Source organism: Convolutriloba macropyga, chromosome 5, assembly GCF_964194025.1.
Source record: "Convolutriloba macropyga chromosome 5, txConMacr16.3, whole genome shotgun sequence".
NCBI classification, from domain to species: Eukaryota; Metazoa; Xenacoelomorpha; order Acoela; family Convolutidae; genus Convolutriloba; species Convolutriloba macropyga.
In genome coordinates this window covers 14456339-14480636 of record NC_134472.1, presented here as the reverse complement: position 1 = coordinate 14480636, position 24298 = coordinate 14456339, and the positions used below count along the sequence as shown (strand labels likewise).

Sequence of the window (24298 nt, the reverse complement as noted above, 5' to 3'; positions counted from 1 at the left end):
ATTCACAGAAATCAATCAACGGCTACCCTGAGGCGAACCCAGCTTTTTACAATTTGCACACTTAATCAATCTAGAAATAGCAGCTGTTATAATCTACATTGAGGGTAAAGGGGCGTGAATGGGTGATAAAAAAGAAGACCCTGGATTTTTTTTCTTGGGATTAAAATATGACCTGCTGAAATTGACATTTTTATGTCGTATTTATGGCACCGATTAACATGGCTTGCTCTTCTCCTCGGGGCTTTTAAAGCTATTATTAGTGCTAAAACAGACACTGATTCACACATTATCAAGCTGCATCTTCGGGCAACATAAAAACCATGCTTTTAGCATTTCGTTGGGAAACCAAAGGTGGTTTTCATTATGTCCATTCTTAAGTGTGGAGCTAAGCAGAGTAGACAAGCGCACACTACTGGAACGGGGCTGTAATTGGCAGCATGCTACGCAATGGGGCGTAACAGACGCCAGAGTATCAGACAAACTGATTTATAATATTATCCATGTAATAGTAATCACAAATTGTTATCAAGTAGTATTACTGTAAGTCTCACAGAAGCGCGATCCAGTTGATCGTTCACCGAAAAAAAAATACCGATGGTCTTATTCAATTGGCGCCTAGTAGTATTAGTAATAGTTGTAAAAAGTGATGATGTTTCCTTATCCCCTCCTCCGGGTATTTTATGACCGTCTATGGATGATATTTTTACTCATTCGTAACAAATATATACTTAACAGCAAAGGCTTGTCTCGGCTATTATTATGCTACACAGGGGGTCAGGTATTACGCGAATGCTCGAATAGGCAAAACCTATTAATCTAGCCATTAGTTGAAAATTTTTATCAACTTTTTGTGGAGTTAAGATAAAAATCAATTAAAACACTTAAGACGGTATTTCAAAATCCGCTTGACGCCAGAAAGTACTCCGAGCCAATGTGTTCCTGACAACTGTCATAACATGATAATTGCTTAAAAAACACAGAAAAACGAATTTTTAATTTTGTATTTTTTTAGCATTTCAGTTTAGTTTTATCCCACAGTTATGCCAAATTTTTTCGCGAAATTACCGCGCCACATGGCTTTTAACTATTAAAAACAAAACATTTAACTCCTTAAAATTTTTTTACTCCTTCTGCGGTAATTTTAAAAAATCGCTCTTCTCGGATATTACCGAGGGTTGTAACAAGGATGTAAAAAATTAAAAAAAAAAATACTACGTTTCACATGTATTTTATTCACTTAATTTCATCTTAAATAGGCATGCTTGGACACTTGAGTACTTTTTAGCGTCAAGAGCGTTTTAGTATCATGTTTAAGCGTTTGATTGGTTTTCGTTAAACATCCACAAAAATTAGTCGGAACTTTTCGTCTTAGCTACAAAAATTAGTTGCGCCTATTTGGGCTTTCGCCTAATATACTACGCCCCATGCTAAATATACTATTATCAAGTGCAATAGTTAAAAGATGCAATAGTTTGTTCACACATTGCGATGAAACAAAAACAGTTTCATTCACTAATTAAACTGTTAATTAATTATACCGCTAATTAACCGCTCTATCCAATAATTAACTCTAGAAAATCTGATTGGGAGTGAAAACAATTCACTGTCAAAATCTCAATTCAATGATTTTAATCGGACCTTAATTATGTTTCTTTGGAACAAGCAGCAAATCCTGCATCGATTATTTCTGTGGTGAAAGTCTTAAAAGAGTAGTATAATAAAGAAAATTGGTTAAACTTCAAAACAGCCCACAGAATTTCCTCAACTTTCCCCAATTTCTAAGTTTGATTAAAAAAAAACGCTAAAAACGAACTGGGAATTACATGCTATCGGTATTATTTCAACTTTTTCAAACTTTTTTGTCTTCATTACAAATAGAAACTCAGTCGTTTTTTCTGGATTACTTTATGTAATGTTTTATGTTCAGCGAATATTTTAGAGGCGGAATTAGGGTGGAAAGGAACCGTTATCGAAGGAGCGATGACAGTAACAACCAATACTGAGTAGTTCGGACTAGAAAAATCTTCTGTTCAAATTTGAAAAATTGAGCGGACTGAACAATTTTCTGTAACTTCATTTAACAACTTGACACAACAATTTTTTAGCTTCGGATTATTTTCAGTACTTTTCTCAATTTGCAGTTGTGTACCAAAGTAACCTTGGCAGATAACAGAATGACATACCCCAAAATATCGCACAACTCTCTCAAAGAAAAATCATCTTGCATAATCTTGCTTGTGTCATGGAAACAAAACAATCTTACATGATGTTGCGCAAAAAAAAACAATTACTTTCCAAGATCTTGCGAGTTGAAGAATTATCTAGCCACATTTTTAAATAATCAGTTCGGTCAAGCGTAACAGCAAGTGATTGATTTTTTAATAATTTTTTACAGAATAGGACTAATTTTCAAACAGCTGCTCATGATTGTCTTCACAAGTTGACCGATATAAAATAGAAAACGAAGCGTTAGATTTTCCCAAAAGTAATCATACAGAAAATTTTCTTGGGCAGGATTTCTATCTTTTTCGTTGTTTGCACATCCAAAAATCTCAAAATCTTAAATGCAAGAACCTAACTGATAATCAAAATGTCAATTTGGTTTGTCTTTGACGTTAAATGCTGATCATCAACAAGCGTGCTCGGTTATTATTGATAAATTAAATCTTTGGGGGGAAAATCTCACAAGTTGTCTCTTCATCTTCGCAGTTAATTTATACTTCCCTTTTTGCCAGAGTTGTACATATCTTGCCAAATGAACTTCCTTTTCAATAGGAAATCTACTTTGTGATGAGCTTTACTTTTTATACATAAAACATGCATCTTATTCAATTCATTTTGCTAGTTTTTCTCAACTAATTCCGCCATTTCGCTATCTCTATTCCGTTCCTTCTGATGGTTTTTATGGTTCTATTAGCGCAACAGAATGGAACACTTGACTTCGACCATGCGGTTTGTTTGTAACGTTTTGACTAATTTCATAGAGAGTCAAACTCAGCTGCTGTGTTTTGTGTCATATTGAATGCCATAATTTGATAGTCTTGACCTCTATAGACATTTTAATTGCATGGCATAACAAATTTAAGAGCTTCGCACGTAAAGAGTGGTCTTAAAAGCGAGATGCTATATCTATACTATCATAGCACATTTTTTTAACGTCAAAAAATCGCGTGCTGCTCCTGGTCGTTTGACCGCTAGTTACTATTGAGCAACAATTAGTAACTATTTGACTATTAGTTAAATGCGCGTTACAACTGTTCTTTTGATTCTGATAAATCGCAAAACGCAAGAGACTATACAACAAAGTTTGGAGAGCTAACTTGATTTTTAAGAACAACCATTCTGATCAAAGAATCTGGGGGTCTATTCTGTTTCGCCCCCCCCCCCCCCACTGTGTTTTATGACCCCCAGTTACAAATTATATGTTGTTATATAGCACGTTACCATGTAAGAAAATAGCACGTGAGCCTGGGGGTCGTAAAAGATTTATGGCCACTAAGCTGGGGGGGGGGGGGGGGACAGAATAGATCCGAATCTGGATAGGGATGTTTAATTCGAAACCTTAGTTTTTTCCCTGATTAGATTTCCTATTGCTGTTGCGTGTTGACAAACAATAACTGATCAGAGTGCCACAGATAGTGGTGGTCCTTTTTCATCGTCTGGTTTCAATGAGCCACACCTTACAATTTTATGAATCGAATTTTGGAGTCTCCCATTATTTAAAGCACCCCCCCCCCCCCAAAAAAAATATATATACCCTCCTTATGTTATGGTTACCTTGCTTTTTGCTATACATTAGATGACCTTTAAGCTGGCGGCGGGGGGGGGGGGGGGCTATAATGGAAAGACGCGGATTTTGTAAACAGCTTTCAGGGACAAATAATGTCTCGGACAACAAGCTTGTAATAACAAAAAAGTGGGTTTAACTGAAAGCTGTCTGAACTTGGTTATCTTTTCAAATTTCTAATTTTCAATTGTTTCTCACCTTTACAGATCATCCTTTTAGATTTTCATATGTTTCCTTATTTTTCATCTTCAAAGACCATCTTTTCAAACTTCTATATTTCTTTTATTTCACATTTAAAATGTGTACAGTGCTCTTTTGCAGTTGATTTTGAACTGCGTTAATAATTTACTGCGGGTAAATTTGAAAAACCCTACAGGGCGAATAAGTTATTGCATATGTTTTAATTTTTGTACCGTCTTTCAAATTCAATACACCTCAAGGCTATTTTAACTGAACAAACTCAGTGCGGTAGATGAACTTTTCCTCAACACACCACCCTCCCCCCTCTTAACTTTACCTTTCCCATTTGTAAAAGCGCGCAATATATGTCTATGCTTATTCAAAGAAGACGGCTGGCTATTGTGTTGGTTTGAAAGAAGCGCTGATTTAACAAAGAGAGACGGAAGGGGAGATAAATCTGATTCGGTTTATTAGTTTTTAGAATGAATAATGATTGATATTAAAATGAGGAGAGGATTATTATAATGAATGTGAACAAACACTCTGTCCTAAATGGAGGCCACCTTTCTTTTCTCTCCCTCTCTCTTTCTCGCTCTCTCTATCTTTCATCTTCTAATTCCAATGTTGATCAAAAAAACAGTGCCAAAATGGCATTGATAAAACTCAATTGAATGAAAAGCACTCTGAAAGAAAATGGGGTCTTTCCCATTATAGCCCCCCCCCCCCCCCAGCTTAGTGGTCAGATAACCTATAGCCCCCCCAATCATGGTAAATATACCATAATGGGGGGGGGGGGGCTATAATTTCATGGGGGGGGGGGGGGGCTATAATGGGAAAGACCCAGAAAATGAGGTCAAATGATTCGCGATTTGCTGCATGGGAGGTCCTAATTCCTAATCCAAATTTGACATTTATCTCGCAAGATTCTTGCCTATGACGGTTATCTTGCATAATCTCGCTAAAGACTGTTATCCGAACAGAAATTGACAGAAAACAGTTATCTTGTAAGACTTTAGCGGGAATCTTACTTGATAACAACCCCGTAGAAAACATCTTGCAACGCCTTATGATGAAGACTTGAAAATAAAACTTTCAACACACTTACAATATCACCGATGGTTTCTGGAACACAAATAACATAGGAGCTCTTAAACGTGCTTTTATTGACACCATGTGTCAAATAGACAAGATATACAGAGCAGGTCTGAACACGCTTCTAGGATAGTTTCTATGACAAACATTACGAACTAAGTAAAAAAAAACTATGGAAAACATCAACAAGTTAAACTGTAGATTGTTTAAAAATCAAAGTAATGTTGCATGTGTCCTGCAAGATGGACGATTAGATAGTTCGTGCGTAAAATTGGTTTATTAAACCCCTTCTCAGTATAAGTAACTAAATGATTTATTACATACAATCTAATTTTGGATAGCTCTGAAACCGTGCTATCAGGCCAATTGCCTCCTAGCATTCTTTCAGTACAACGCTTTTTACTCTAATTTGTTTCATTATTCAAAGCTTGAATATTTGGTAAATGAAAACAAATTTATTTTTATTATTATAGTTATCTTGCAAGAATTTTTTTGCAAGACTCCGGAATCTTTATGTATACTTTTCAATTACCATTGCTCTTCGACTAGAAATGTGAAAAGAAAATAATAATTTACGGCGCTAGTAAGATGGTAGAACTACCAAAATTGAAAATTATTTTGTTGGCCATTAAAAATTGAGAAATTATCAATACCGTTTTCCGACTAACTGGTTGCGCAGTAAATTCTCCATGCTTCAAGAAAGGATGTAAATGTTAACGTAACTTTGTTCAAGAGTCGCATGTGTATTATTTTTTTTAAAAAAATTGATAATTCCCGGGGAAAATGTATTCACTTTCGGTTGCGAAAGATTCATTTCAAGTCCCATGGGCCACTGAGACATAGCCCGCGAAGCCTGGCCACACGCCGTAAAATACATAAACCAGAATTAGAATATCTCAATTTTTTGCTGAATGAACGCAAAAGTTACAGTGCTTTGAAGTGCTCAACCAACCAGATTCATCGAAAACTGGTACGTCTATTCGCTGAGACATCACCATACTGTACATATACAATAGTCGTTTCTGCTGAATTGCAGGATTGTGCCACAGCGCCGCTAGAAATTTTTCGAGTTCCGCTGCATTTGGTTTCATCGCAACACGTTTCAAACAGTTATTTTTATGGGTAAAAAAGCGCATTTTTGTTAACTACGGGCACGTGCAACTAAAACCTTCAAGTGGTCTAATTACTGCAGATACAAGTGGTTACGCTATGGTTGAGTGCGAGCTCATCCTCTCACAGAAAAATGACAGGGTGTTTCAAACTTGCATTCAGTGACATATGAAACAAATTGCTGTCCTGTAGTTATTTTTCGACATTATAAACGTTAATTTTTTCAACATTATCAACATAATATTTTTCAACATTAATTTATCAACATTTAAAACACAATAAAAAGAAATTAAGAACTCATATTAACTGCTGTGGATGTAGAAAAATGTGTTCAAAGAGAAAGCATGGAATTTGATCAAAATTTTGAAAAAAATAATTAAGGCTTCAAACTTTTTTCTATAATTGATTCTTTTGAGCTCTGTAGTTAGAGGAAATAGAAGCATAATTGCCAGAATTTAGAACTGATATACGATTTCTCCCTTCAGATGTATTGCTGTTTTTCAGCTACAGAAACTTTGATTATTAAATTTGATAAAAAAAATTCGATTCTTTGAAAAGTTGCTGAGAGCACAACGTTGATATCGAGAACGGGAAATACTTTTTTACCAGCTACAAGCTCAGTTTTGGTTATCTAATTTCTTAAAAATTTTCGCATAATCTTACGCTTTGTACCGTTTTTTCTCTTAATTGTAACCAATGATTTGAAATCTTCCAAACAATCTTGTTTAAACAAAATACTTTTTAAATTTTTACTTAGATAAAGTGTACATTTGTGCAATACTGCGAATCAAATCACCATTTCAAAAAGAGTAAACCAGAAGAATATAGTCAATGAGGTGTCTTAATGACTTTTCATAAATGAACTTTCATAAGCCATGCAAAAGCATGCTTTTGAGATCACGAAAAGAAAGCAACTCAACCATTTTAGCAGTTCTGACATATTTCTGACTTGTTAACTTCTTTTTCATTCCCAGCCTTGTTGCCGATATCTTCTATATCCAAAGACTGCATGTAAATTTGGAATAGCAGCCACCGTTCCGTGCGACAATTTATGAACAGATGGAAACTAATTGGTTGTCTACCGTCAAATGGCTAGTCACCATTTTCATTTGAAAGAAAAGAATAAACGGCACAGATTGACCGGTAATAGAGTGAACAAAAAGTGCTTTCACTTTGCAGAGAATTAGGCGGAGCGATGATTTTTTGAAGTATATAGCATTTCATTTTCGTCTGAAAGGAGGCTTATTAAATAAATTTTGCGAAAAATGAAACATTTCAAGGCTTGTTCACAAGATCTTCAAAAAATTATGTCTGTTTTGCATTTACAATTGAACAAAAAGGAAAAATGAAAACACATAAGCGCTAGTTTCTCATAAGATTTTTCTGCTAAAAAAAATTAATATTACTTGTCCTTGCCATGCTATTCCAAAAGGCCTAACGGTCTCTTCAGCCATAGTGATCAAAGTATGAATTTGGAGTAAGACATCTTTCCACTGCGTAATAACAAACATTGTTTATTTTGGTTCATTCGAACTTTTCTAATATTTATATCTTGCAAGACTTATTAATCATCTCGCAAGACTTGCATCTTTTCGAATCGTTTTATAAGAATCTTCTGATCTGCTAGATTTGGTTCATGACTAGAGAGATGGACTAAAACTTTGAGATCGTTTACGCATTCAAGTTTTAGGTACAAAAACGGTGGTGGTCAAACGGTGGTGGTCAAAAATTTTGGTGTTTTCCCGAAGCAAGTCAGTCAAAAATGTGTGGTAGCCGCTGCCACTCAAATATGGTAATCAGAAAATTTTAAAAATTAATTCAAATTGTGTTTTTTATGTTGATAATTTTATTTAAAAAATTGTATTCTGGTGCTATTATCAGAACAATTGTACAGAAAATGTCCACAATTCATAACGAGAGAGCACCAGTGATATTGCTATTAAGCCAGATGGTCCGTTTACAAGCGTCTCGTAAACGGAAGAGAGAGAGAGAGAGAGAGAGAGAGAGAGAGAGAATAATCGTTTTTACTTACTTTAGGGTTGAGATGAAAAGACAATTAACGAAACTGTAGATCTGTCTAAAAGACTTTCGGGATTCGAAAAACAGGTTTAGCCTGTTGTCAGAATATCGAAAGTCTTAAATAAAACATCAGATATCGATAAATCTACGGAGAAATTGAAAAAGATTATTGTGGAAATTTCAATGGCCTAATTGAGGACCAAATTAAGACTTCACCTATACGCTTATTAATTCTAACCCGTTAAAAAATATATGCCATATGACAAAAAAGAAGAATAAAAATACCATTAACTCCAAATGGCAGGTGTTCTGGTGCGTTTTGAAGCTATTTAAAAAGAGAGGGGACTGCCACAAAGATTCCAGTCAAAAACATGAATTTTTAAAGCCAGAGAGGTGAGTTTAAAAGACTAAGATATAACCCCAGTGATTCTGGAATTTTTATCGTGTAAGATCTGATAAGATCTTACACGATAAAAATTCCTCTTATCAGATCTTACACGATAAAAATTCTGGTAAGAGGAATTTTTATCGTGTAAGATCTGATAAGACATCTTATAAGATAAACATTCCTCTTATCAGAATTTTTATCGTGTAAGATCTGATAAGACATCTTATAAGATAAACATTCCCCTTATCAGAATTTTTATCGTGTAAGATCTGATAAGACGGAATTCTTATCGTGTAAGATCTGATATGAAATGTTTTAATTATTTCAACATAACCGTATAACGTAGTCAGGGTCCTATGAAAGTAAAAAATAATCGGTCAGCTAACTAATTATGAAACAAAAAATGCTTGTTGATTCTGTTTTGGCGGCAGTTTTATTGTGAGTCTTAACTGGGTACTATGGCTAAACTTAGCAGTCCAAGATAATTTTGGTCAAAAAAAAAAATTCAGCCTTGTTTAATAATCACCGCTTTGGAGAAATAATTTTTTTACAATATCTTATAAGTCTTAAAAGACAGTATAAGATATTTTTCTCTTAGTCGCTCTGACACTTAAGTGTTGCATGCTGTAGTTTTTTGGTTACTGCTTGAGAGCAACTCTGAATTGTCTTCAATATGAAGAATATACCATACTTAAGGAATTTATATAAGAGGAAATTTTTATCGTGTAAGATCTGATAAGACGGAATTTTTATTGTGTAAGATCTTATAAGAGGAATTTTTATCGTGTAAGATCTTATAAGAAGAATTTTTATCGTGTAAGATCTTATGAGAGGAATTTTTATCGTGTAAGATCTTATAAGAAGAATTTTTATCGCGTACGATCTTATAAGAGGAATTTTTATCGTATAAGATCTGATAAACGTCTTATCAGATCTGATAAGAAGATGCATCCCTTTACAGGCTATTAGCAAGATGGTTTTGTGAGAAATTTGTCAGATCATACACGATAAATATTCCACAATCATTGGGGAATTGACGAAAGAATGATCCCCAGATACTAAAAACAAATAATCCGCGTCCAGTACGGTTGTTTAAATTCTAAGAACTGGCCATGTTCTTACAGGTTCTTACAAGGCGATGCATAGCTGTACAACTTTTTCTGCAGAACATGCACAAGTTGGTGTGGTTTCAACATAAAACTTATAGGTTGTTACAAGTTAACCATCCAACTTACAAACTCTTACAACTTAACCATACGACTAACAATTTCTATTTACAAGTTTACCATTTGACATACAGGAAATACAATTGCAAGTTTCGACAAGATAATGGTTCCCCCAAAACTGAATTATAACGCTAAAAAATATATGAAGTATGATGTTTTATTCCGGTTGCTTTTTTCTTGACTACCCGGCGGCTAGTAAAAACAAATTAAATTAAATGAGAAAAGGAAAACTAATTTTTAATAGAAATTTTATAACTAAGTTAATTTTATCCTGATAAGAAACAGTGTACACAATTAACTTAGCCGAATGAAATGAAAGCTGTAGTTCAGACCTTCCTTTTAAAATTTTTCATAATGTGACCTCCTCAGTCAGGCAATTTTTTCTTGTCTTTTGTCTACACTTGGCATTTAGAAAAAAACGGGATCTGGAATGAAACAATGGGAGTAAAACTCGATCGGAACGAGAACTTGCGAGAATCTTACAAGTTAACAATCAAACTTGCAAAATCTTGCATTCTGGCAAGTTAAGCATTCAACTTGCAATTTCATACAACTTTAACCTGCAACTTGCAAATTCTTGCATATTAACCATCTTTTGTGAGAAACGTTTTAGATCTTATAAGATAACCATCCCGTCTCCACCCGGATAGGGAAAAATTTTCAAGTTAAGACACTTTAATTTTCTGTAAATACCTATTAGACTTAAATGAAGCCACAATAACCAAAAAGCAACAAGAAAAGTTTGTGGTAAAAAATATTTTCGAAGAGCTATGAGGCTTTGCCTTTCTCAAGCTCGGTCTTGTCTTAATGTGTCAATAAATTAGATATCAATTAGATATCTGATACCAGTTTTTTTTACAGATATTCGATACCAGTTAAGATTGATTGTAAAATTTATGCTGCTAACGCCTATATGAAAAAGTTTTGTCGACAGCCGTGGTAATAGAAGCCTAGTTATCAGTTAAAGGTTAGTTGAAAGCAATTTGAATCAATGGAATCAATTTTCTATCACCATTAAGAATCAATGACCCTCGCTCCATTTTTCTTTGCATTTATATGCTGAAGCTTGCAGTTTTAAAAAAAAAAGGAGCCATGAATTCTTAATTATTTAGTGGCATTTAGGTTTCCCTAAATTAATTTGGTAGCCTTATGGTTTCTCCAAGTTTCACAGTAGAACTGATTTTAAAAGCTTCGGCGTTCCTCTTTCTTTTTTTCGCAAATGAGTTCTCCTTGTCTTTATAGTAAAATCATTGAAAAAGGAATTACGAAATTTAGAACCCCTTAAGCCTTCTACGTCACTTATGAACAGGTCCTTATGAGCGTTATGCAAAAAATTCCGAAGTTAAACGACATTTCTGTCAGTTTAATTTGTTAAATTTTGCGTGGTTGGATTGTTGTTGCAAACTTTCATTAAAGAGTGTTGAAACTTTAGACAATCCAAGATTTTTGTTCAATAATTTTTAGCTGATCGATGTTTTTGCGGGTACACATAAATGTGGTACCATGAGAAAGCTCTCAAAAACCAAATTAATTCTTGAGGAAACAAGTAATTTTTTTTAACGGAGGAAAAATTGAGCATCAATGTTTTCTAAATTTCTAACATTTTCACCCTTTTCACCCTTTATAAACGATTGTTCTCTTATATAGTCGTTTAGATTATTAATTATAAAGAATCATGTGTCATACAAAATTGCTAAGTGGAGTTGTTTAACTTCAACGAATTGCAAAAATGGCCAACTCACTTTTCTTTTTTTCCTTTTCTCTCAATTTTCACAAATAATAAGTTAAAATTTATTTTTGAATTACAATGTTTCAAATAGAAAAATATTGTTCAGTGATAGGTACCACCTAAGCACCAAAAGTTTATGCTAGTCCTAATTGTCTGAAATGAAGCAAATGGATCATCAATTGCACAATTTTTGGGAAAATGTCGACAAATTTTTTTTATTTCATAACTTTATTAATATCCTAGCGATGATTCTAGGAGTTAATTTGCTGCATTTCTTCCATCAATAACAGCGCAACTTTCGCAGATGGTCAGTATTCCTTCTTTCCTTTTATTTTACTTCGTGCGAAAAAAAATTGCTCTGCCGTTCCTATTTCATCCAGTTTTTCATTTTTTCGCGAAAAAATCCCTTGAACTCTCTCGCCGTCTGCTCAATCATCTTATCAAGGGCAATTGCGCTGAAAAAAACTTGAAACTAACCCAGTCAATATTGAAAAAGTAAATCAAGAACGAAACGAGACAAACCCGTAAACCCATTTTAGATAGTCTTTGCTTATTTTTTGTTCTAATTGGACGTAGTTACAATGGTTTTTTGCTAGTCTGTCTTCCGACCAGTTCATGCATCTTCTAGTTACGAGTAAGACTAAATGGATTTTTTTTAAAAAAAACCTTATTAAAATAACAACTTGGGAGTTTCCTTGGGAGTATTTGTCTAGATAGAGTTAAAAAGATAAAACAAATTATTTTTATACAATTTTTGTCCCAAAAACTTTACCGTTCAAAAGACTAAATGTCACATAAAGGTCTCTGAAATTGAAAAAAATGGATGAAATCCAACTCTATCAAACTACGGGCAATGATTTGTAATTGAACTTTATCAGAGTGTACAATTTAACAGTCATCAAATGCAATCATTATAAATGACAGTAAAATGTGACTTCTTGTAGGGTAAAATTAACGTTTTCGAAGTATCTTCGAGACGACATAGAGATGCAGGTCCACCAATTGATCAAGGCTGATTGAGGGAGTTTGTCGATCATCAGTTCTTTACAATCTTTGTTAGTATGTGCTTGAAAAATACAAAGAAAGCAATATCATGAAAACCACTCCAAGAAACTAAAAACTGCTGTCATACTGTCATTAAAGGCCAGTATACAATTTTTAGTCTTTGAGATAGCAAATAGTCAAAAAACACCAGCTGCAAAGCATAACTATAAAGTTTATTTGTTTGGTTCCTATATATGAATGAAATTATAGTTGGTTGCTGCCTTTTGACCAGCAATATTTATTTGTTAATCATTTTATGAACTGGTTTAGTAGTAACTAGCTTTTGTCGCGCCTTTTGCTTACGCCTACTAAGTTTGCCAAAAAAAGTTTAATAGCATTTAATTTTTATGTTAAATATTCTTAACCATTTTTTCTGATGACAGCAATTTTGGTTTTCCCCTGTAAAGATAACATTTCAATTTTAACTATAAGTGACGCTTTATGGACAGACCACATATCATCCATCATTTTTTAAGCCACACGCAAAAAAAAACTACGATGAAAGATTATTTTGAGGAGCTCATGAGTTACGTTACATAGAAAGCAAATGGAACAAAGGGTTTCTAATTTTTTAAGACAAGTTTGTTAGTTGCTGATTTTTCAAAAATTGTTCATGGTACAATGTCTTCTTTGATAAATTTTGAAAACACGGATAAAATTTTGGTTAATAGACGCTGAAGTTAAATTAAATGAACGTCACACTAGGTTTTCTATCTTTCGAGGACACCAATCAATTAAGGGAAAGACAGCATAAAGAGATGGGAATTTAATTATTAATTGGCAAGAGCAGCTCACTAAGCTGTCTATCAACCATTATAACAAGCTCAAACAAACAAAAATTGACAAGCAATCAACTTTTATCAATTTCAAAAACAATTGGACGCATGTACTGTTATTATGTAACTTGATCAATTATATCTATTTTCAACAAGGCCTTAATAAAATCAAGAAAACAATGTTCTAGCTTTGAAATGAATAATGCTTTGAAATGGACAATTTGAAATTAATAATTGAAAATTTTCTATTATTATCATAAATTAACCGGATCTTTTCAACAATTGCCCCCCCTTTTGCAAAAGGGGGGGGCTATTCTTGAATAGAATTTAAGCGAGCTATTTATTAACCAATCAGAGACGAGTAATAACTTTCCACGCATGCACATACTATTAAATTGAATAGAATAAAATACACCGTGGTATAGCAATTAGCCGAACCGGAATACAAAGCGAAAAGAATTTCCGACTGGCGGGTCGGTGGGCGCGCTTTGCGCGCGTCGCGGCTTCGCCGCGATAACCGACCCGCGATTTCCGGATTACATCCGACAGCGCGTAAGAGGCATGGCCGTGAACAGCGGTCCGCTATTGCGCTTAAACTACTATTCGGCTATCTAAAGTGTAGGCCAAGTAATATTGTGTTAAAGTATAGCACAAAAGGGGAGGCGATTCTCTCCTAGGTACCAAAGGGGGGGCAATTGTTGAAAAGATCCAATTAACCCCCTCCCCACCCCTCAAAAGACCCGTTTTGTCGATAGATGAGCTAAAACGTTAAGGCAAATAGAGTATAGTTTTTGTGTAATAGCTAAGCCGGTGGCTGAAATATTTCAAATTAAACTCAATCTAATAATACATCAAAAACCGTTTTTTTTAAAGTAAACTTCCTAGTCAGCAGCACTTGCTTAATTTTTTATCATTCTTAGAAAAGAAAGGCTCTCGTGGCAAGATCCAGCTTTTTTTCGATCAGAAAATAAGATTTGTCTTGGCGCATATGTGAAGCAGAGAGTCGCCATCTTTCATAAACTTATAATAGATTTATGACAGGCTGTTGGTTCCACTTATGATTTTCCGTAATCAGGTTAAAGCGAAACTGAAAGAATTTAAAAACACTTTCTATTAAATAAAGCGCAGTAAACGAATCAAGCATATAAAAAAATACGGTAGTCTAGACGATTTTCATTCACTCAATATTGCCTGACCCCCAAATTTCAACGAACAATCATTAGTTTATAATAGAGAACATTGTTTAAAAGAATTGCTAAAACATAAATTATGGCTATTTTCTGTTAAAGCAACCCAGCCTTATATAGCCAATCTGTTTGCAACTCCCCGAAATTCAATTTTTGTGACATCAATACTTGCTTTGATAGCGCTAATATGTTGTCATCAGAGCTAAATTGAAGTGATTCTTGCTCTCGATTACTTAAAAAAATAGATTGATAAAACTGTTCTTGGACAAGATAAATATCGAATTGATAAAAACACTCATTATTCAACTGGCACTTACATTATAAACAATTGTAATTTCCGTGACCGGTCAATTGGCTGACATACAAATTAGCCGACACACCTTTTAGCCGACACTTGAGCAAATATAACTACTCGGAAACCACAGTTCACGATAATTACCCGCGCATTAAGCGGTAAAAGTAGCGTCCCTTAGCTGTAAAACAAACATTAATTGGCTATTACTGCTAGCTAATTTGGCCATGCCTCAGTGGCCCGTGGGACTTGATATGAATCTATCACAACCGAACAAATTATTACGGCCGAACATAATTAAGGCGACGCTTCTAATAACACTATTTAAATTGCACAGTTTTGATTTCGGTCTTTTTCACGTCGTCTTGATGAAATCTGTCGGCCAAATGGCGTGTCTTCTAATATGTGTGTCGGCTAATACCCCTAGCCCCGTAATTTTTTTACATACGCGTTAATTTCAAAACTTCGCTGCATCATTATATCGTAAATTCTGTTTGTGTTTAATTGACTACGTTAGTGTATGAAATCCAAACTATATGCTATTATATGTACAAATGGGGGTGCCAATCGACGTGGTGTGGTGGTGGTGGTGGCGGTGGTGGTGGTGGTGGTGGTGGTGGTGGTGGTGGTGGTGGTGGTGGTGAAGGGGGTTTAAAAGAAAAACCTGAATTATTTTTGACAGATTAATTTGTTAACACACCACAAGTAATTATCCCTAGATCAACCAGAAATGCTTATTAATTGTACAAAAAATTTTTTCTATCAAGCTAAAGAAAATTTAAACACAATTTGAAACAAAAGTCAAACAGCCTTTGAACGGTCTTTTGTCTGCAAGGGATCTCAATGTGTATGTGGTATTTCACTTTGTAATGTAAAACCTTTTTGTTGTGATCTGTATCTGAACTCAATGTTGTTGGCCACTAGTTGTTTCATCACCATTTAACTCGCACGTTCTCCGAATTGATTCCGTTGTTCAACTTTTAAACGTTCTTTTTTTGTAATATGTAATTATGCGTTCGCTATTTATTGACTTTTGGTGTAACTCAATATCAATTCATAGTCGCTGTTGAATCCTTGAATCGGTCGTGTATCAGAACTCTGATCCTGTCACATTTTAGACATGGTACGTCTTAAGTAACGCCTTAAGTCTGGTCAAGCCGGGACTAGCTTTTGATAATTCTTATCATAAGCACTGAGATCATTTTTTTGTTCTTTTTCATTTATTCTGATGGGAACGAAAAAGCACTAAGAGTATTGACTCAACTTCAGAAATCTCCAAGAGCGAAAAGCTCACAAAAAACCTAGCTAATTTTTTATGTAATCATAAAGTTGAAAGATTCCCCAAATATACCATTCACATCCCCTCAGGTTGATGTTTCGTGACAAGCTCTATGGTCTGACCTTTAATTCATTTAGTCTTTGTATGACCATAAATTTTTTTTCTAATGAACTATAGCTAGCTATCTATAAAATACCTTGCAGAAGCATGACAATTACACACAAATTCTCCTTTTCTAATAGCTAGGCATTATTCAAGACCCCCCACGATAATATTTAATAACTGCGAAAAAATAGCGACTATTTTTGGGGACATCGTGGGTTTTTTACAACTCAAAGAATTTGAATTGTTTTGAGGCGTTGTCTTTTTTAAAGATCTGTTCACACAGTTTCATGATTTTTAAAGTCAAATTAAAGTAGTGATTTTGGTCACGCCGAATCAGGAAATGGAGCGAAAAAGAGAGTGGTTGTGTGGCGTGAAAATTTTTCGCTCTAATTTTAAAGTAGAGTGAGAAAACGGTGTTTGAGCAAAAATTTGCTTTCACTTTTGTTTTTTGTTCACTTGCGGCAATTTCATTTTGGTTTTTACTGTTTTTTCGATTTTTGTATCAGATTTTGTACCACATTCGGCAATTTGACTCTGATTTTTTATTGTTTTTTATTCAATTTTTTGCATCAACTTTTTTTCTAAGTCGTTTTCTCAATCTATTCATAGTTCATTCAAGACCTAGTTTTTTGTTTGAACCAAATATTCATTTCTCGCTAGTGATTTTTTGTTCACATGCGGCATTTTGAAATTGATTTTTTGTTTTTAGGTGTAGTTTTTGTTTGGTCAATGAAAACTCTTTGAATTGTATGCAAGGACGTATCCTGCTATGTTTTTGTATTTCGTCGTCTCCATCGACGGTTCTTGCGGCCATTGACTTTTTCAAATTCAATGACTTCTACTGCTTTGCATTTAACAATTCTATGCGCGACGTCATTTGTTCTGCTTTTAGGTCAATTGCGTGACTTACCTCAATCGAAAAAAAAAGATTTCTGAACTCTTTTAATGAAATTTTATTAATTAAAGAACAATAGTGTGCATCTAAGTAGTGCCAAACTTATATGCCCCTAATTCTTGAGTAATAGAGTTTGTCATTTCGAATACTGATCTTGATTTTGAAAAGCTTTTTAGGGCTTTTCTTTACAGAGCGTATGTGACTCATGAAAATGACAGTCCAAATCTAATCCAAAAAATCTAGTGGTCTATTAAAGAACTGTTCAATCTGTATATCGTAGTTCTTTAGTTGTTTCAATTCCATGGAAAGCCACAAGCGTCTATCGTGGCTATTTTTCGGCACTCTGTAGACTATATTTAACTTGAATATTTTCTATTCTTCAATTATGCTGATTGTAGTTAGAAAAGAAAATCTTTCCGCTATCATTTGGAGCTCGCAATTTTGACAAGATGTCCACCAATATTTTATCTTGTCGAAGCACAGGTTTCTTCTGTTTTTTTACATCAATATTCATCTTTCTTCAAATTTTTTATTGGCTATAGAATTAGAGAAAGAGATGAAATATAGATTTCAAACGGAGACCTTGAACCTTTCACATTTGAGTATTACGGAGGACAGAGGGACAATCATCACAAAAATATCTCTGAACTTTATTGAGCTATTAAGAGACAACACACACTGACTGATCTCAAATGGTGAAGCTGGCTGGGAAAAAATCAAAAACTTCCAGATTAAAGCCAAAACAAGTCAATTTTTTTGATGTTTCAATGTTTATGTAGTTTAAAAAATCTGTTAAAAAATTTTTCCTTCAATTTCGACAGTGACATGATGATGATGACACAAAAAAGAAAAAGAAAAAGAGGAACATTGTTAACTTCCTTTGATACACACAAGAATAAAATGCAAATAGTAAAAGGGGCAATGTAATGCTAAGAAAATAACATTATGTAAAAATATCGAATCATTAAATTACTTAACTCAAAATTGGACCTTATATTAGCAAAAAAATTGCCTAAAAGGTGAGCATAAAATGTTCTTACAATTCTATATATACATCATGAAATTTAAATAGAGAAATTAAAATCCAATGCTCTCAATGTCATCTTTTAAATCAGTTATATTGGGTCCTTCAAAATATCTTTCCAAAAATATTCTTTCAGTTCTTTGTTAAGGAAGCTTTCGATGTTGTTTTCAGTCTAACATTAGAAGGCAGACTATTATAAATTGTAATGGCTCGTGCAGTAAATGAATCAGTTGAAAACTTATTGTTCTTTTTTATATCGAACGTTATTTTTTTCTGACTCGTCATGTTGTTTTATTCTCATGGTAGAGAGAAGTTCAATTTCATATATTGGAAGAACGATTTTGAGCAATGATATTTCAAGAGAAAAGAAAGTGGTAATATATTGTTGCGAAGTTTAAGATCTGTGGGCCGATCGTGTTTTCTCCTATTAAAAATGGTTTTTATGGCCCAATTCATTTGTTTTTCTTAAGTTGTGAGTAATGACTTTTGCAACCCTACCAAAATTAAAGCGGAATAAAGTAGATGACTTATTACTATCGCATTAAGTAATAAGATTTTTGTTTTCTCTGGAAAACTATTACTATGTGCATGCAATACTTGTATTTCACAAGCCATTCTCTGAAGAATTTTTTTCACTTCTCCATCAAATTTTAGTTTGTTATCAATAATTACGCCAAGATACTTCACACTATTTATTTCTGCTATTGTTTCATTGTCGACATTCAGAACAGTATTTTTTAACCTTTTCCTGGTGCTGAACACAGTATATTCTGTTTTTGTTGTTCATCACTAAGTGGGACTTTGCAAAAGAATCGATAATTTGTGAGAGATGTTATGTTCAAGTTTTGTTTTCGACGGTATTTCATCAGTGTCGGATGTAAAAAGAAAAGTGTCGTCCGCACACTGGACGCCTAAGTGGAAGCACAATGGCACAATTTGACAATGGCATATCAAAAAACGACAATCGTAATTTCTCAAAAAAACGATATGGGCTTGGTTCAACTTAAACCCCAGAAATGTAACGCATTTCGCTTCAGCAATGTTGCACGTGAATTATTTGCATATTTTCTGGTTTTTTGTTGGACACCCAGTAATATTTTTGACCCGGAGTCAAGTTATAGGCTGTAATATAGCGCGTTGCTTGTGATGAGGCAGCTCATTTTAAACCTTTTTATGTTAAAATTTTATTCACTTTGCGTTAGTTCGCGCGATTTTTGAAGCACACGATCATGATCTCAAGGTATAGTCACCAAAATTCCCTCCATATAAAATTTTAAGCATGAACATTACTAGTTAAGAGGTGGAGCAACTCAAGTTTAGTCTGGAAATTTTCCTAACTGTCTAGCAGTAATTCCCCAGCTTTTTGTAATTCCTCTTACAGTAACTCTTCGACTTTTCTAGAGTGGGCGAATGCCTATCCCATTTTGGGCTCGACTAAAGTCCGGGCAAAATGAAATGTGCCAATCTGTTGAGTGACGGGACTCTCTAAATTACAAACAGCGTGCGGAAATTGGGCAACTAGGATTTGCCCAAGCAAGGGAGGAATTCAATATTGGAGTGTTGTAATCGGAGCCAAATGGTCACGTATTTCCGACACAGATTGCTCTGTTCACATGCGGCTTCTATGGTTCTATGACCAGAATACTAATAAATGTGCTACTATTGCCAATTAGCAGGAAAATTGGAAGTGGTTTAGAGCATAAACAGTTGTTCAAAAAATGAAAAAAAGTTGTTTGAACCATGAAGACCCTGCTCCCTTACGCCTCATGCTAGTCTCATAATATTTGCAGAGCCAAGGAAAGTTATACTTCTTGATGGGTTAAGTGATTTTAAGATGTTATGAGTTCATTAACGTCTGACTTGGGATACAATTTATTGAGTCAGTGTGGACGAGTACTGGATTCGAACCAGCGTTTCTTACTTGAAATCCGAATGTGGTAACCAGCACACAGACTGCTCTTAAGATCTCAAATCTATAGGCTTCTTTAATAACTCATTTTTTGTTCTTTCTTGCTGATTAAGGCTTCATTGCTCTATCCAGGCATACGTTGAACAAGTTCAGTTTCTTGTCAAGCTTATATTATTCGCAACTTACATTAGGTTGCTTTTCCACAATCTCATAACAGAAGGCATCCTGACTATTATCAAACAACACTTCCCCCTTTTTAAAAGTACTTAAGGAAATTCCACGACAGTTATATTAAATTCTTCTTTGAAGTTATTTACCTCTTAAACGCTGAAGGGCAAATACTTCTGGTTTTATTTGTTTTTTTAGTGCTTAGATTTTTTCTAGAGTACATATACATATGAAGCTCTAAGATTGAAAATATGTAATTGATGCAAATAAATACTTAAAATGGACTCTTTTGCTTACAAACGTTAGTAGTTATGAAAAGACCAAACGTCAAACCATAAGAAGATCATCCATTGACCGTTACTGCAGCCCTTCAGCATACTATTGAGCGTCACAATTGTGGCTGTTTAAGCATCCCTCCCAATTTTGGCTGTTTAAAAATGACGCAAATCGTGAACTGAAGCACCCCCCCCCCCCCCCCAATCAACCATTTGAGATTGCCAGAAATTTGATGACCACTCGACTAGAGTAGTCATAAAGTAGTCCATACCTTTCTTCTATGTTTTTCGCGGCATCATCCTTTGAAGACCTCTTCTGATTCCTGGTTTTCAGCCTTGGACTCTGGCGCTCAGCTCCGGCATCACCCACGGATCCGTTCATCCTCGAGATTTCCTCTCGCTTCGTGTGATTCGCCCCTGGGCTCTGATCTGACCGTTTCTGTTCCAGCGGGGGTTTGTGGGTTGCAGACGGGAGCGCGGGTGAGAGCTGGGTGGTTTCTATGCTAGTCTTGACTGGTTGATAGACGTATGTCTCTTCTTCAGCTATGGTTGACTTGTACAACATTGAGTTTTTGTTCTGATTGCGCAGTTTGTTTATTACCCTGAAAACATTCAAAATGGACGAATTAAGAACGTGGAAGAGTTTCTCAGGCTTTTTGACCAGACTATCTCATTCAGTGATTAAACCAAATTCTTACATAATTTCCAGAATTCAACTCGTGAACCATGATGCATTGAAACAAGACCAGCTTGAATTATCTCTATCTTACACCATTAAAATGGTATAATTTTTGGGATCTTTTCCGTTTGTGCTCCCCCTTCGCTCAGCTTAGTGAGTTCATACCACTTGCTCCCCCAGATGCACCTACCACTTTTACATAATGACTTACTAGGTAATGCCACGTGCTCTGTAACCGGGGAAGAGGGCGCATAACGTACTGAGGGACACAAACAGAAAAGACTCTATTTGCTTGTGCTAATCGAGGCTTCTCTTTTTCTGCACAGTTCTATTCTTTTCAAGTTGAAATGAAAAAAAAAATTCTGATGGCAAAAATTTATATGAAGAAAAATGTTGCAACCGCACTATGACAAAAAATAACCGGATGCCAATAAGAAGTTTTTGACTTCTATGACATGCTTGTCTGCCTCTAAGGCAGTGCAAAACTATTGCAAAAACGGACAAAAAACATGGTTATAGATTTTGTTTTTCTGTAATAATTAACAAACGTGATCTTTGGTCTATACTAACACAAATTTATTGAATTGGTCTACCAGCTCTCCAAATTAATTTTTGTTCCGAATGTTCAAACTATTTTGTCAGGTATCATTTTTATAGTAGCCAAAATTTTATGTTAGGTCAATTTGGGTGGATTAATATCTATTAAAGGCTCTCAAATATTTTTCTCGAGTTTTTTGTTTTCAGACTAAAAACAAGTTTAATTTCATATAAATTGTTATCACATCATGAAATATAAATAGACAGTATATACATTTAAAAAATTATACTATGAAGGAATTGAACAGAATTAAACAGATTCAATAGCTCCTGCATTCTTTTCTCTATTCTCATTGGAAAACAAAAAATATCTAAAAAATTTCTCTTTATCCCAAAAATAGAGATCGTAAAATCATATGTTCGAAAAACGCACCAAACGTTGTAAAAATTTAAAATTGTAGATTTAGGATATAATCATCTACGTGAGAGAAAAATTCAGAGACAATAACACTTTTTCGTCAGTTTTGTGAATTCTGTAAAGGTCCTTATAGGCAATGTTTATTTGCATTATTTTATTATCCTTCCTAGATTAAATTTTTTTTCAAATATATTTGGCATGAACAACAGACTGTGGTTTTATGCTTAGAAAATAGGAAAATCAATCAAGAAAAACGGAAATAAGAGAAATTTCTTAGTTGATTTTTTCGTTCTTCTATAAATCTTTGCGCTCACTCTACCGCAATTTCTTCCTCTAATTTTGAGCTGGAATGTTTTCATTGTTTTCACTTAAGTAATTGCGGCATAACATATTTATCCCATAAAAGTTTCGAAACTTTTTTGTTTAATAAAAATTATCTTAAAAAACGTTTTGCGGCTCGGAGCTATGGGAATAAAGTTTTAGATAAAGAACGTTCTCAATTTTTTTCGTGACCCGAAAAAAATAGGCAAATTTATTTGCAAAAAAACTTTAGTCAAATTATTATGTCAAATTGTTTGGCAATTTTTTTTGAAAAAATGCTGTGCAGCAATTATTTTGGCATTTTTAAGATCACATTGTTAGACGCTTCACTGTTGTCAAATAAATTATTAAAGTGTTAAGGAATCTATAGAAGTGCAACTACTGTGAAAAGGGACCGGTACTGGATTCGAACCCGCATCTCTTACTTGCAAGCCTAGTGTGCTACCCATTTACACCAACTGGTCTTAAGCTGTCGAACTTGGGAATCTCTGATAACCCTTTCTCACGTTCTTTCTTGTTCCTCAAGGCTTCATTTCTCTAGCCAAGTATACGTTGAACAAATAGAGCTTTTTGTTAGGCTATGTCACGCTTATCTTATGCATAATTTACATTAGGTTGTTTTCTCTCAACCTTCTAACAAAAGACAAGAATTGGGGAAACAATAAAACTTTTCAGTTACGTCTAAATTGAAGAGAAATCATTTTTTTTGCTCTGTTTAATATCGACGATCTTCACTTCTGGAAGATATAATGCATCTTCCGATGTCTCCGATGAACTGATCATGATATTATTGAACCTTTGTAAATATGCAATGGATATGCAATATAAAATTACAATAATAGTTGTTAAAAACGTCCGAAATCATACTGATCATGTAAAATGTGGTGACATTCCTACTCATATTTAGTACACATATTGTGTGAATAAATATACGATCTTTTTTAATACTTTTTCAAACTGGAAACATTCTTCCCGTTTTTGTTGACCTTTCGTTACCTCAACAATCCCCTACTTGTATTTGCAGATTTTAATCCATCAGAATATATCAACTTTGATCCCAAAATTTCCAATTTGGGTTAATCTGAGATAAACTTACAAATCACTTCTAAAAGGAATAATAAAATATGTCTAAAACTAAATGAGATGTCTTTGAAGACATCTCTTCAAATCCGATATATCAGAAATAGTAAAAGAAAACACTCTGTGGGGAAAAGTATCAACCCGATTACCTGAACAGAGAACCATACTGTCAAGGGCTAAGATCTATAGCTTTCAATTGATTTTTAATAAAGAGTGAGGCTAAAAAACGCGGTCGTGAACTCATATTCTCTTGTCATTTCTGACAGCGGTTTCATTAAGAACTTCTGAAAAGTTCAAAATAGAAAAAAGAACGTTTAAGCGGTCAAAATCTTCAGAAAGGCCGAAAGGCCCACCGAAAAAACCTTTTAAAAACGAGTTTTTTTCAGATATTCTTAAACAGTCTAAAATGACATAGGCCTTCATTTGATATTTGATTGATGAAGCGAAAGTGGCTTGCAGTTTGTAATTTAATGGAATGTCAGTGACTTTGTAAATAATGAAATAAATGACATACAACGGATCCCGCAAAACTTTTTTGAATTTGCGACGACATGAAAATTCTTGGATCAGAAACGCTAAAATTTGCTTAGCAAACTGATATAAACAATGACACTAATCTTACGGAACAAAATGAAAGGAGATTTAACTTCTCAGTTTATAAAATTATTGTTGAAATGTCCCGTTTATCAAGATGAGCTTTTCTGAACAGAACAACATCAGATTTATATAATCAAAGCACTGAAGGATCTTGGTGTAACCCTACCCGGGATGACAAAAA

General features: G+C 34.3%; 2 protein-coding genes across 8 annotated transcripts in view; both read right to left on the bottom strand.

Annotated features, from left to right (window-relative positions):
• Positions 1 to 24298, bottom strand: part of LOC142339160 (uncharacterized) — a 129146-nt gene that overhangs the window by 3070 nt on the left and 101778 nt on the right. For all 7 annotated transcript variants that reach the window (XM_075388952.1, XM_075388948.1, XM_075388951.1 and 4 more), the window contains one exon: positions 20758 to 21087. In XM_075388952.1, coding sequence (XP_075245067.1) covers positions 20758 to 21087 — 330 coding nt within the window. The remainder of the gene's footprint in view (positions 1 to 20757; positions 21088 to 24298) is intronic.
• LOC142339162 (dynein light chain roadblock-type 1-like) overlaps positions 1 to 24298 on the bottom strand; it is a 237378-nt gene that overhangs the window by 162984 nt on the left and 50096 nt on the right. The window lies entirely within an intron of this gene.